General features: G+C 39.3%; 1 protein-coding gene across 4 annotated transcripts in view; it reads right to left on the reverse strand.

Moving 5' to 3' along the window:
* Positions 1–14,430, reverse strand: part of LIMCH1 (LIM and calponin homology domains 1) — a 365,498-nt gene that overhangs the window by 172,984 nt on the left and 178,084 nt on the right. For all 4 annotated transcript variants that reach the window (XM_078148667.1, XM_020990988.2, XM_020990997.2 and 1 more), the window contains one exon: positions 14,253–14,322. In XM_078148667.1, the coding sequence (XP_078004793.1) occupies positions 14,253–14,322 (70 nt within the window). The remainder of the gene's footprint in view (positions 1–14,252; positions 14,323–14,430) is intronic.

The raw sequence follows: 14,430 nt of genomic DNA on the forward strand, positions 1-14,430 counted from the left end.
TGTAGACTGAAATCTCCTAGAGGACAGGGATTCTCATTTTTTGTCTCCAAGGCCTAGCACTGCAACTTACACATTGGGATAGCACAGTACTGGACTTATGTCTTTATTAGTCCAGAAAACTCTCAATAAGGAAACTTTCTCAAGGCAAAAGAGCTTATTTTTAGTCTTAGAGAGTTGTCTAAGGCAGAGATTAAAAACATATGCCCAAATCAGATTAAAATGTAACTTGAAAATATTTAACAAAATAAATAAAACTACAACAGAAAATAGATAATGTTAATATGTGGTTTCCTAAGCTAATATGCAACACAGGTAACATTTAGTCACCTGGTTTTTATTTCAGTTTGACATCAGTGGTCTAAGAAGGTGAGAGAATAAGTGATTTGCCAAGGATACCACATTGTGTATGGGTCAGAAGTGGGACTAGAACCCATGTCTCCCAGAAAAAACTCTCTATTTACTTGCTCCCTTACATACATATTTATTATATTAAAATTTGGATGAAAGAACAAACTAGTTCCTTCTGAACTAATTTTTTCCTGAAAATATTGAGTGAAACTCAAAGGCTCCCAAGGAAAAAGACAAGCATGCTTATAAAAAGGAGAAAATGAAGGATATTGATTATTTTTCTCCAATTATGACAAATTATCAGCAGCAATGGATTGCTTAAAATTCATGGAGTCTAGCGTCCTACCTACCTAGACTTGCTCCATTTTCCTTACAATTTAAAGACACATTTACCACTTAACAAAGGAAAGTTGATAGGTTACAGAAAATTTGTCTCTATTTCTGCCTTGAATCTTGATCAACTAAAATGCTGCATGAAATGGTAGCTGAGTCAAAATCTTTGCCAACAAGTTAAGGCTGTAAAGTCCTGTTCTCTCAATTCATGAAAATTGTTCCTTCAGGGATAGTATAACATCTCTATTACTGCTTAAGACAAGGTACCTTTCCCAAGGTTTCTAGTGCTCTATTCACCTTCCCCCCCCCACTCCCACAAAAAAAAAAAACCAAAAAACCAACAAGTAAATACTGTAAAAGGTTCTGGAGAGGAGTTAACAAGATATTTGAAAAAGAAAGTAAAATTATTTCTCTTTTCAAAAAGATTTCCTTTTTGAATAACTCCTTACCCTTTCAGCTGTGTTTCACTGAAAGGTGAAACTGGAACAGCTATTTATAAAACAAAAATATCCATCTCCATACACTGGCTTTGGTATAAAACTGGCTGGAGGTTCTGTTATTATATTAAATACTTTTTAGTAGAAGTGTTTCACATCTTAGTCAATGGCAACAGAGGCACACCACACAGTGAGCAGTATATACTCCCAGATGTCCCAAGAGCCAGAACCTGCAGGAATAGGGTGGTTAAGGTACTTCTCCATTAGCAAACAGACCTCAGTGATTAAGCTACCCACAGTACCTGGGCGAGAGGAACATGAGATAGCATGGACACCAAGAAAGAATTTAAGTTTCAGCAGGCTACTGGAACATGGCAAACTTTTTGTAGTCATTTACCCACTCAGGCAATGCTGAGCTATTGCCATCCCCACAGTGGCTGCTGAATCAGCCACACCAAGAGTAACCCTGCAGGAAGAAAGTACAGGCTCTAAAGCCATTTGGTAGATTAAGCATAGTGCAGGAAATGTCAGGAAAGCAGTGAAAGGATACAAATGAGAACCTGGCTTAATAAGGATCATAAAAATAGATTTCTCAGCTCTTGGAAGATGATGATATTGCTGCTGGGACTCTGGGCTTTGTTTCAGTCCAGCTCCAGAAACTTGGCAATGGAAAATTTCCTACTCATCTATATCTAATGCCATGAAATCTTTAGTATTAAGATAGGTATGCCTGGATCTTGTCAAATTCTGTTCCATAAAGAGCCCTTATTCCATTCCTAGCTAACAATTTTGACCCCGGGGGAGCAAGGGTTCAGATGGCCCTGCTTGGCTTGGCAGCAGTAGATCTGAACTTCTTTCCCTCTAGCTCCCTCTCCTACATCCCTAGAGAAGAGAAAGAAGAAACAGTAGAAGGGGAAGGGATTCATATAAGCAAGAGGAAGGGAATGATCTGAAAGGGAGCTACTTCAATTAAAACAGTAACTTCTCATTTCCAAGCTACCATATTTTCCCAAGTATCCTCCTCAAACAAAACATTCAGGAGTGGAACCATGCTTTGTGCATACTCTTGAAACATAACAGTTGAGACTCCAAACTTCTCACAGAAGATGTACCAACTAGTAGAGAATTATCATATTTTTAATTGCCTTATTCTGGCTAATATAATTCACTTGCTTCCCTCCCTATGAGAATTCTGTTCTCCCTTTGTATGAAAGAAGAGTCAATGAAAACCAACAAAGCTGAAGAAAGATCGGTGGGAAAGTCAAACTTTAAAAGAAATTTTACGCCACTACCTAACATTCTGTGCCAAATGTTAAAGCATAAATTATTTCCCTCCTTCCCTAATCCAAATTTCTAGTTTTTGAGATTTGTATTTCACTTACCCCAGGAGGTTATCAAATGTATCAGCACACACCAACACAGCCACACTCGAGATGTGCTGGATGCTTTTCACGGTTTGGTCAGACTCAGTACCAAACACATTACCCAGACCTTCGCTCCATTTTCTTTCCAGAAGCAGTCATCATCATAGTAAACACACTCCTCTGGCCAAGAGCAGACTGCAGTCCGCAGACTAAGGAGCCAAAGCAGTCCTTAGCAGTTGGAATGCTGCTGCAATAAAAGGCAACTCACTGGAGGAGAGGCTGATGACCACACCTATTGGGGAGGGAGGAGAATCTTGCTGCCTTTGAGGAAAAAAAGACTCAAATCAATCCCCAAGTGAAGTCCATGGGGGGGGCCTACTTCACAGCTTTGGGGGAAAGCAAGACAGACATCATGGGGTGACATAAAGAACCCTAGACTGAGAATCAAGAGGCCAGGACTCTAGTCCCAGCTCTGGCAGTAAGGAGCTTGAGTGACCTTGGGTGAGTCACTCAATCACTTTTCTCCAACTGTAAAAGTAAGCGTATTGGACTAGACCTCGAAGGTTCCTTAATATTTTTAAGTTTCCTACTTCTAGATTAAGGTATAAACTTTGGGGAATATCATCTACATCTGGGCATTTCATCTTATATGCCAAAAATTCAGCTCTTACTGAGAATTACATTTCCGCTCTCATTTTTTGACATATTTTTACAATTCCTTACAAGACATTCTGTGGCACTAGCAAAGATAGTGATAGAAGTTCAAAGAATCACACTAACCTCCCACTTTTTCATTCTTCTCTAATCCTCCCAGAACAATACAAGATGTGTTTATCCACAGATTCTTAATATAAGTGGCGTAACATGCGGCATGATAATAACTAAAGTTATTTAACAGTTTTAATGAATATCTATGCTCTGTCTCTATTTCCTTCCATGATTTATGGTTTAGATTTTTTTTTTAACTTGTGGGGAAATTTTCTTTCAAGTCAAAACAACACAAGGCTTTGGGATGCATAAATTAAAACTGTGGGAAACCTTAATTTAAAATCAAAATGAAGCTTTGAAATATTTTTTCTTGCATAAAAAACTGGGAGAAGGGCAAATTTTTGCATATATTTGTAAAGAAGGATAGGTTGAAAATTCCTGCAGGCAGCCAGCTAATTACCAACTAGATGTCTTGCAAGTTCTCGAGAATTTGCTTGCCAAGACAAACTTCCTACAAAAACAATCTCAGCTGAAGGCAGTTTTCAGGAGAACCACTGCTAGAACACAGCTTGTTATGATTCTTTTTCATACAGTGCCTTGACTACACACTGAGGTGTTATTTGGGGAACTGTTTTTTCCTACTGCCTGATGATAAAACTCATTGCAAGGACACTATGTACATACTGTAAATTAATACCCTATAGAGGTTCTTCTTTAGAATAGCTATAACTGAGAAGAGAAAAGGTCCAAGTACAGTTCAGATCCTCAGTTTCTATTTTTTTTCCACAGTTTTTAAAGGGAATGTCTATTCCTAAGGGGAAAGTATAAGGAACTGATGTAATGTTATAAGCTCTGTTACATTCTGTTAAGCAAAAGATAAGGCAGAAATAAGTGGTTTCTTTCCTCACAGAATGGCATTTTACATGGACAGGAAGGAAAATTTAGAAAAGAAAAACTTTTTACAGAATTGCTATATATAACCTTCCACCTCTGCAGAGACACAGAGTACTATGAAAACGAGAGGAAAAATGACTGATTCTAGGTAGAAAGGGTTTCATACCTCAATTTACAAACAGAGACTTCTACCCAAGTAGATATTCCTCTGGGGAATGAATAGAAGTCCTCCAAATGAGTCCCCTGGTTGGCTTCCCAAATTCAATTCTCTTCAACTAACTTTTATAAAGTATTTACTATGTTCTAGATACTGTGCTAGCTACCAGGGATAAAAAGACAAAGAAAAAGGCCCTACCCTCAAGACACTTACATTCTACAGCCCCAGCCCAGCACCAGTGAAAAGCACTAATCTAACACTGAGTCAAATGAAAAGTGAGATGTAGAAAAATTTAATTTCTAGTCATTGCAGCCTGATTCTAACCACTGGGATTTAATATAAAAATTATCAATTTCTCGAATCTTTCACCCTTAAAAATGGTCATTAACACATAATTTAAAGCTTCAACCTATCCAATCAGGTAAATTTTCCTTCTGGGTCTAAATTTTCCTAGCTACACCTCATACTAATCTCCAAAAACAATGCCTACACCCGGCAGATATTCAATAAATATTTTTAACTGCCATCTCTATGCAGATTCCCAGATCTAAATATATCTAGCCATAATCTCTTCCCTGACCACCAGTCCCATATCACCAACTGCCTTTTGGATATCTGAAACTGGATTCCCTGTAAGCATCTGACACTCTACATATCCAAAATAGAACTCATTAGCGTTCTCCCAAAACCCTCCCCTCCAAATGTCCTTATTACTGTTGAAGGCATTGCCATCCCCCAGTCACGTAGGTTCCTGGCACTGTTGATCACAACTATGCCCTGGGCTCTATTCCTCATTCACTCCTCATATCCAATCTATCATGAAGTCTGGTTGTTCTTACCTGTACACCCATCTCTTGTACACACGACTGTCTTTCCACTCAGCCACCATTGTTGCACATCTCTCACCTGGACTACTGCAAGAGCCTTTGAATTACTCTCCCTGCCTCAAGTTTCCTCCTATTCCAATACATCTTGCTCTCAGTTGTCAAAATTATTTTCCTAAAGCATAGGTCACTGTTGTTCAATTGTTTGGCTGTATCCAACTCTTCATGACTCCATGGACCACAGCACACCAAGTTTATGTTCATTGTTTCCATGACACTATCTATCCATCTCATCTTCTGTCATCTCTTTTTCCTTTTATCTTCAATCTTTCCCAACATCATTGTCTTTTCCAATGAGTTCCATCTTCTCATCATGTGGCCAAAGTATTTAAGCTTCAACTTCAGCATCTGACCTTCCAGTGAATAGCATGAATTAATTTGTCAATTAATATATCACCCCATCTACTCAATAAATTCCCCTGGCTTCCTACTTACTTCCAAGACCAAATACAAAATCCTCTGTTCGGCATTTAAAGACTTTCCCAAACTGGTCTCTTCTACATCCTCTAGAATCTAGCTACACTGATCAGCTTAGAGCTCTTCACACACCACATTCCTTACTCCATGCTTTTGTCCTGGCTCTCCTCCATGCCTGGAATTAATTGCCTCCTCTGCTCCTCCTCTTAGCTGTGATAGTTTCCATGAAGAGTCAGATCAAATTGTACCTTCTGTAGGAGACATTTTCCATCCTCCCCCACCCTCTACTACTAGTGCCTTCCCTCTGATATTGTTGTATTTACTGAGGTTATTTACATGTTACCTACCCAATTCTTTCTCAAGGACAGGGCCTTGAACCTGATTCACTCTGGATCTCATGGATTGGACAGTGGTGGGTCCCTACCCAACCACTACTTAATGGTTGGTTTTTTGGGCCCTACAGGCTCAGAGTGAATGTAAGTGGTGACTCTTCTCTTTTGGCCAGCAGCCCTGACGGTCTTCCTCTCCCAGTTTCATTTTTTTTTTTTAATAAAGAGGCCATTCCTTGACTCACTTCTTAAAGAGGCCTATTCACTGAATGGGCTTTGTCTCACTCAAACTGAGAACCTAAAGAGACCTTAGCTTAAAGGGGCCAAGGTTTCCCACTGCATCCTGGGTCATCTCTAGTGGTCCTGATCGATATCTGGCCCCTGGACCCAGATGGCTCTGGAGGAGCAAGTGAGGCTGGTGACCTTGCACAGTCCTCCCTCACTCAAATCAAAGTCAATTGTAAGTCTATGTCATCATCTCCCTGATGTCATGGTTCTCTTCGAGAATGAAGGAACAACCACAACCCAATTAGAATGTGAGGCTCTGTGAGGCAAGGAACCCTGTTTTGTTTTGTTTTTTACTATCTTTGTATCTCCAGCCCTCAGCACAGGACCTGGCACATCATAAACACTTAAATATTTATTAAGTCTATTATTATTGCTGATTAATATTTATCTAAAGGTGCACCCAGATTTGCAGCACTATTTCACACAAATATTTCTTACTTTGAACCATGACATGTTTTTTTCTCCTCAAATTTCTGAAAAAACATTCAATTCAAGAGTCATCATTCTAAAGAATAAAGGTGAGGGTATGTTTCACACAGGTTACAAAAATCAATGAATATTTGGGCCAATTCACTTGAGAAATGGGAGTGGCAGAATAACAGTCTAATTTGGGAGATAAAAAGAAGGTCTTCACTCTCTCTTCATTCTCGAGGACTAATTAGTTCTCTTTCTGGCAAGACTGGACAACAGAGAATGGGAAATGGGAAACAGACTTCAGCTGGCATGAAGAGCAGTGAGGTAGGAGAAGGTTTGGTTACCACGGAAGCCCTGATCATAAGGGTCAGAGTTTAAGAAAATACAAGACTTCAGTGCTATGATTCAAAGACTGACTGATTCAAATATTAAAAGGACCAAGCAAATAACCACAGAAGTAATAATGTTCTTAGGAGGAGGAAAAATAACAAGAATAGGAAGCTGCCACTGAAGCCTCTGAAATATTCAGAAAAGATAAAAAGAAAGGAAAATGGTACTAAGTTACATAGGGATTTGACCATGGAACACTGGTGATAATATATCTTAAATTATGTATGTCTACATGTATTACGGATAATATATACATGTGTACATATAAACATGGCACGATGTATTCATGCATGCTGCAGTGAGCACTGGAATTACCCCAAGCCTGTCCAACTAACTGTGGGTAGAGTTCCTTTTCTTTTTGCCAACTGCTTCATTTTTTTAATTCACATATAAACCAAGATTTTTCTAGTTAGAAATTGTGTGGGTGGGCATATCTCACTGGGTATAAGCCCAATGACCACACTGACTAGGAATGTCAAATAAATCAAGAACTAAGCCATTCCCCTGAGCCTCTACCTTACCGGCTATATTGATAGGTATACCAGAGACTCCATGGTATGCTGCGTTTCCTACCTCCAGGCTATGCTCTTACATGCGTTAGTGCCAGAAACCTTTCCATTTGAGACTAGCTTTAGGGCCAAGTTCCACAGCTCAAAATTAGGCATCCTTTTTCAGAAGGAGAAGGCAAGTTTTTCTCCTAATGTGCCAAGAGTGAGAAAAGAGAAAAATCTGTCACTAAATTCAACTTTAGCCGTATTATTAGCCATAGCATTTCCCATTGCCAGAAGGGAGCAACATTTCTTGTGCAGTAGTACTGGTCCCCAAAAGAATAGGCTAAGAACTTCACAGAGACTTAATCATAGAAATTTAAATCCATGAAATAATGCACACTGGTGTACACCCTGGCACTGCTTAGTACTTATAATGACTGTACAAAAACTTACATACATTTTTCCCTTTACAAAAAAAAAATCCCTTGTTAAGGTGTTGGCTTTTTGAAATTTCAATGATTGGTAGAGTGGGGAAGGAGAAACATGCGTTTATTGAGCACTTACTATGTGCCAGGTATTATGCTAACTAAGCATTTACAAATATCTCTTTTGAGAGTTATAAGAAAGCTTTTCCCCAACTGTCCATATAAGTGTGTTTCAAGATAAAGGGTGTTAGCAGTGAACTACAGGCTTTAATGGAGTGAGTCAGCCTCTTCCTTCATAGCGCTCTCTCTCTCCCCCCCCCCGCCTTTTTTATACCACCCTTTAAGTTTGCTTTCATCCTAAGGAAGTAAGGAGAGAGTAGTTAGACAATAGACAGACCTTTGAGTTGCAAGGCATGTAGCAGATATGTCAAATAGATTGGGTAGCTTCCCTTTTTTAGGGTGGGCTATTGGCAACATGGAATATTGGTGGGAATGTAGTAGCAGTTACAAGAATTCTGGTGGGGTGAAAGAAAATTAGAGAAATTGACCTGAATGATACTGACCACACAAAAATATTGTCTCCGGTGGGGATTTACAGAAAACTCCTTGGCTGACAGACATTAATTATTGCCTATTTTTCCCAATGACATCTGCACATAACTCTTGTTTCTTTCTTAGCAATCACTAGATGATTCCCAAACTGATATCTCATTTCTGACCTATCTTCTGGGTTCTAGTCAGCATTTCCAAACACATACAGGACATCTTCATCTGATGTCCCACCAGCTCCTCAAACTCAATATATACAAAACTGAACTCATTAGTGTTCTCCAAAATCCTGCTCTGCATACCCTGAGCGTTATTTTTGCTTCTTCTACCTGTTACATACAATCAACCAGTAAGTTCTATTTTGACTGCAATATCTCCCATCTATCCCCACTTCTCTATGCTCACTGTCACAATGTTAGCATAGGCCTTCATTACCACTTACCTCATTAAGTATTCCTAAGAACAGTCTCTGTTCCAATTTATCCTTCATACCATTGCTAGAATAACCTTTCTTAAATACATCTGGACATTACCCATCCCACCCCCTACTCCCTCACCGCGGCCAAGACTTCAAGACACTCTACAATCTGGTACCATCTTCCCCCCCCCCACTATCTTTCTCTTTTATTAGTGCCTTTCACATTCTCTATGTTCCAGGCAAACTAACATACTTTCTGCTCCTCCTCAAGAAATAAACAAACAAACAAACAAATAAATAAATGAGTGCCATTTTGACAGTTCCATGCTTTTTTACTCCCCCTGGAGTCGCCATTTGCAGGCTATCACCATAATGCTTTTTCTCCCTCTCATCACCTGTTCAATTCCTAACCATTCATTAAAGCCCAACAAGATGCTTCCATCAAGCTTTTCTGGTACTCCTGATCCATAATGAATCTTCCCCTCCATTATGTAGCCCCTTTATTTTGTGATTTTCTAATAGGCTTTTGAGGCATTCCAGGCCTTTGATTTTATCACTATAAGCAGTTCCATGGTAGGGGAACTACATGGTATAATAATGTATACGGCAACTGTGTATGCTTCTATCTTATCCCCCAACAGAATGCAGAGCTACTTGATGATGGGGGCTGCTTTACCTAAACTTTGAATCTTCCCCAGAACCTAGCAGCACAGTACTCTGCAAAGAATAAGTGTTTCATAAAGTGTTTGCTTAAAATCCTGGATTTTATAAACTTGGTGAAAATCTTCTTTTCAATTATGCAGTTTTTAGCAAATTCCTATGTCCTAATGTTTGCCGAAAATATTAATGACTTTAAATATTTTCCCCTCTTCAGACAAGGCCCCTGTCATTTTCTTTGGTATAAGGAACTCCTGGCAAGGACTCTCCAATGCAGACTGGCACTTACTTTGCAATATAAGAGTTACCAGGGTCTCCAAAGAGTTAAATGATTTGCTCGTGGTCAAACAGCCACAAAGTGCCAGAGACAGGACTTCAACCCAGGTCTTGCTGACTCCAAGATCAACTCTCCCTCCACCATGCCATACTAACTCTTAAAGAGTTTAACATTTCCTTCCCTTCCAAGGATGGTAATGTTCCTCAACTTTCATCATTTTTCTTGCCCTTCTCTGACCTCTGATCAACAATCAAACCACCACTGTTCTTGCTTTCATAAAGCCAAGCAAATACCAACTTCCTTAAGTACACAGAGTTTTCTGGAAATTTACATTTTAATCCGTTTCAGTAAATCCCACTGCAAGCAATCTGTTTTGTAATTCTATCTTTTAGGTTAAAAAAAAAATCGGTCACTTTTCCAAAAAATACATTCCTGAGTGGGTTAGGGTGACCAAATGGCCAAGTTTAGAATGATATGATGGAAATCAAGATTTTGTCCTCACTTTGGTAGAGTGACTTACAATCAGCAACCTTTCTGTTGTTACTATTGACCTGGCAATTCAACCAGGGCCAAACTGATTAACTGGCATCACTAGAATGATTCTTAAGAAATGAGGCTTTGTTTAAAAAACAACACAAAGGAGAAAAGAGAAAGGTCTGTCTCCCAAAGCTAGCTACTTTTCTCTTTCCAGGCAACTGGGGTTAAGTGACTTGCCCAGGGTCACACAGCTAGCAAGTATCTGAGGTAGGATCTGAACTCTGGTCTTCCTCACTCCAGAGCAGGTGCTCTATCCCCTGAGTTACCTAGCTGCCCCTGCCTATTTCTTTCAAGCACACTACAGAGTTAGTGACCAGCTTGAACAAACCACCCAGACCTAAGTGAATTTAAGTTTGAATGTTCAGCCTGGATATATTAAAATAGAATACTTTCATTTAAAAGACTTAAAAGAGTCTTCATTCCTGCAACCGAACTGAGCTAAATATCTCATTAGCAGTATCTCCCAAATTCTCTGCCCCTGAGTCTCATGATGAAAACTTGCTACCCACCTTCTGACAGAGAGGTGATGGGACTCAGAGTGAGACTGAGCCATGGTTTTTTGGACATGGCCAATGTGGGAATGTTGCTTTTTGATCATACATGTTTGTAACAGGAGTTTTGCTTTCATTTCTTTTTCAGGGTTGGGGGTGGAGAGTGGGAGGAACAATGGGAGCTATTTGGGAGGTAGAAGGAAGAGAAGGTAGATTTTATTCATTGAAAAAATAATTTTTAAAAAACACAACTCTGCATTTGGATTAAGGAAAAGTGAGAACTAGAAGTCAGGAGATCTAGGTTCTGGTAGGAGTTTGAATAACTTCTCAAGGAAGAACTCAGTTTTTCCCTGTCCTAGGCAATGAGAAAATCAGATTATAGAATCTCTACTTTTCCAAAAAGCTCTAAGATTCTACAAGACTAAAATGCCTTTTGTTCTTTTAGAATCGCTCCAGAGAAAAGGCAAAATTCTGATAAAAGCCTAGAAAGGAAGTCCCTCAGGGAAGGAGGTCCCCAGTACAATCAGAATGCAAAGGTAGGCCCCACTTCTTGACCATCACCTTAACTGATAAAGAGAATTGTCCCATCTGGGACAAGGAACAGATAATTAACTCAAAAAGGGGATAACAGGCAAGCATTTTGTACATATGTTCTTTTCACAGGATGTCGAACATTCCAAGATGAAACAAAATTCAGGATGATCTTTCCCGACCGCTAAACTGGGGCTCCAGCTTTGTGGTTTTATTGTGCAATGTTCAAGACTTGGCCCACAGGAGGGTAGCATTTTTAATTCTTTGGCAAGGCCAAGCTTCCATTTGAGGCTGTCTCTCTCTCTCTCTCTGGCCACAGTTAATAGCATCACTAACACCTAACAAAGAATGTGAGCATCTGCATGCAGCCCTTACACAGCTTCAGATGTCAGCAACTGTTGCAGAAGAAACACAGACCCTGAACTCAGGGCTTGGCTTTCTTGCCAGGAAATGATTTTCAACTACTTTGTTTTAACACCATCACCCCCGAATTCTCTGTAACCATAGTTCAGCCCAGGGGCTAAAATACACCTAGTCCTAGCTTTTAAGGCTCCAGGTGTTTATAATTTGGGATCACTATTTTTAAACACGCTTTTATATTTATCTTCAAGTCAAACAGCTGTGTTATCTAAATGGATTGCATTCTCAACACCACAAAGCAGTTAAGGCACGCTTCTAAAGAGCTTCACGTGGTGTCCAGGCATAGGGAATACGCTCCTGGCTCAATTACTCAGATCGCAGATGTCGCTGATGCTGACATTTTCGCCCTCACACTCAGAAACATGTCCCTCTCTCTGATGATGGACAAATTGCCTTAGAAGCCTGATGGCACACCCTAAATGATTCATCATTCGCTTCTGATCCCCTTGTTTCCTCTGATTTAGCAGCCTAAAATTAGAGGAGATTTCCTATATAACCACAGCCACATCAACTTAAATCTATAGTGAACCTGGCCCAAATCCCTCTGAGCCTCTCAGAGATAAACTTACAAGTGCCAGAGGCAGAATTTGAACCCAGGTCTTCTAGAAGCCACATACAGCATTCTATCCATCATGCAACACTACTTCTCATGTTAAACAGATACACTCCTAAAAATTATCAAGTACTCACTTGAATGCTCAATACGATGAATGAGAAATTACTAAAAATACTAGGGGACTGCTACATAAAAGCACACTATGAGAAATTCTTTGGTAAAGTAAGCAATCCTTCCTTTATCTATTTTTTCCAGTGCACATTTTTGTAGACTTGATTTTCTTAATATGTCACTTCTAGTTGGCAAAGAAAATACTAGTGGCTGAAAAGATCAATTTATTTTCAACTGTCTTCAATTTGTTATTCACATATGAATGAATGAATGGATGAATGAGTAAGTATTTACTAACACTTACTAGGTGACCAGCAATATGTTAAGCACTACAAATACAAATAGAAAAAGGAAAATTATCCCTGCACTCAAGGAACTCACACTCTAATTGGAGGAAACAACATTGAAATGTTCATCTGCAGGGCAGGAGGAAAGGGCCAGAAGCCGTATAAGTTACAGTGGTGGGACAGATACCAGTGCCAGGGTCTAGAGCACATATAAGAAAGGCAAATATTGAGGCATGGACTAGGAACACCTAAGGATACAGTAGTATGGAAGATGGTAAGGCCTGGCTGTATATTCCCCCCCCCCCAAGACATAAGGTTAACATATAAAACTCTAAGCATGAGGAAGGCAGCAGGGTAAAGGGGAACATATCAATCACAAGACAAGATGTAATCAAAGAAAGGAAAATCAAGGTGAAAAAAGAGAAGAGGTTTCAACTTTCAGATGGGCAAAAAGGGTAGTTGATTCCTCTGCAGATTTTTTTTAGAAACTTATTCTTTTAACTATGCCCAAAGGGTTATAAAACTGTGCAAAACCCTTTGATCCAGCAATACCACTACTAGGTCTGTATCCCAGAGATCATAAAAAAGGGAAAAGGATCCACATGTACAAAAATATTTATAAGCAGCTCTTTTCGTGGCGACAAAAAATCGAGGGGATGACCATCAGTAGGGAATGGCTGAACAAGTTGTAGTATATGAATGTAATGGAATACTTGATGACTTCTGAGGCCTTCTAATTCTACAGTTTCATGATTCTATGAGCACTAATTAAAGCAATGAAAATAATACTCCCCCACTCCAAGTTAGAAACCTACTACATTATTTTAAGCTGTTTGTTCTTTTTTTCAGTGTTTATTCCTCGATATAAATGCTACCCTCTCTTTCTTTTACAGTATGATATTCTGGAAAGCACAGTAACCTGGGCTACAAACTTCATGACAGCAGAGGCCGTGTTTTATTTAAACTTTGTATTCTCCCAAGGTCTGGCACTGGGCTCTGTACACAGTAGGTACAAAGTGAATGCTTGCTAAATGGTTAAATGAGGAGTACAGGGCCCACTACAACATTGTATTGACTCAGCGCATTATCAGAATTTCCATCTATCAATGACAACAGTATTTATTATGACTCCCTGTGCACAGCACTGCACTGCTTTTTTGCCTCTTAAATCCAAGTGTAAACCATAATTCATCAAGATTATCTGTTCATTAAGAAAAATCCTTCTCTCAATTTTTAGAACAAATGAATCAAAGACTGAAATGAGGCAATTACTACTGTATTCATCCACAAGTACAACTGAATTATAAACATCTCACCCAGAAACAAATTCATCTCCATAACAATGAACATCCATGTTGGGGGAAGGAAGAGACTGAACCAAGATTCAGGTACTACTAAGGTGGGGTTCCCTCCAGTCCTCTATATCCAAAGGATTGGATACTGTCTCATTCACTGCTGCAGTCAAACACTGAAGCCAACATGTTTTTACACATACGGCAAAATCATACTGGAAAAAAAAAATTGCTTCAGAATACTCACCAATCCTGCAATGGGGGTGGGCAATCTATTGATCTTTTTTACAAGTCCTGGTTTTATAGCATTCAGCAGCCTGTCAAGAGAAAGACAATATGTTAAAGTATGAAATAAAGATGACCACATAAATCATTTTTATCCAGTGATACAAAACATAGAAGGGAAAAAAGCTGCAAATTTAAAA

This window comes from Phascolarctos cinereus, unplaced genomic scaffold, assembly GCF_003287225.1.
Source record: "Phascolarctos cinereus isolate Bilbo 61053 unplaced genomic scaffold, phaCin_HiC Scaffold_9;HRSCAF=440, whole genome shotgun sequence".
NCBI lineage: Eukaryota > Metazoa > Chordata > Mammalia > Diprotodontia > Phascolarctidae > Phascolarctos > Phascolarctos cinereus.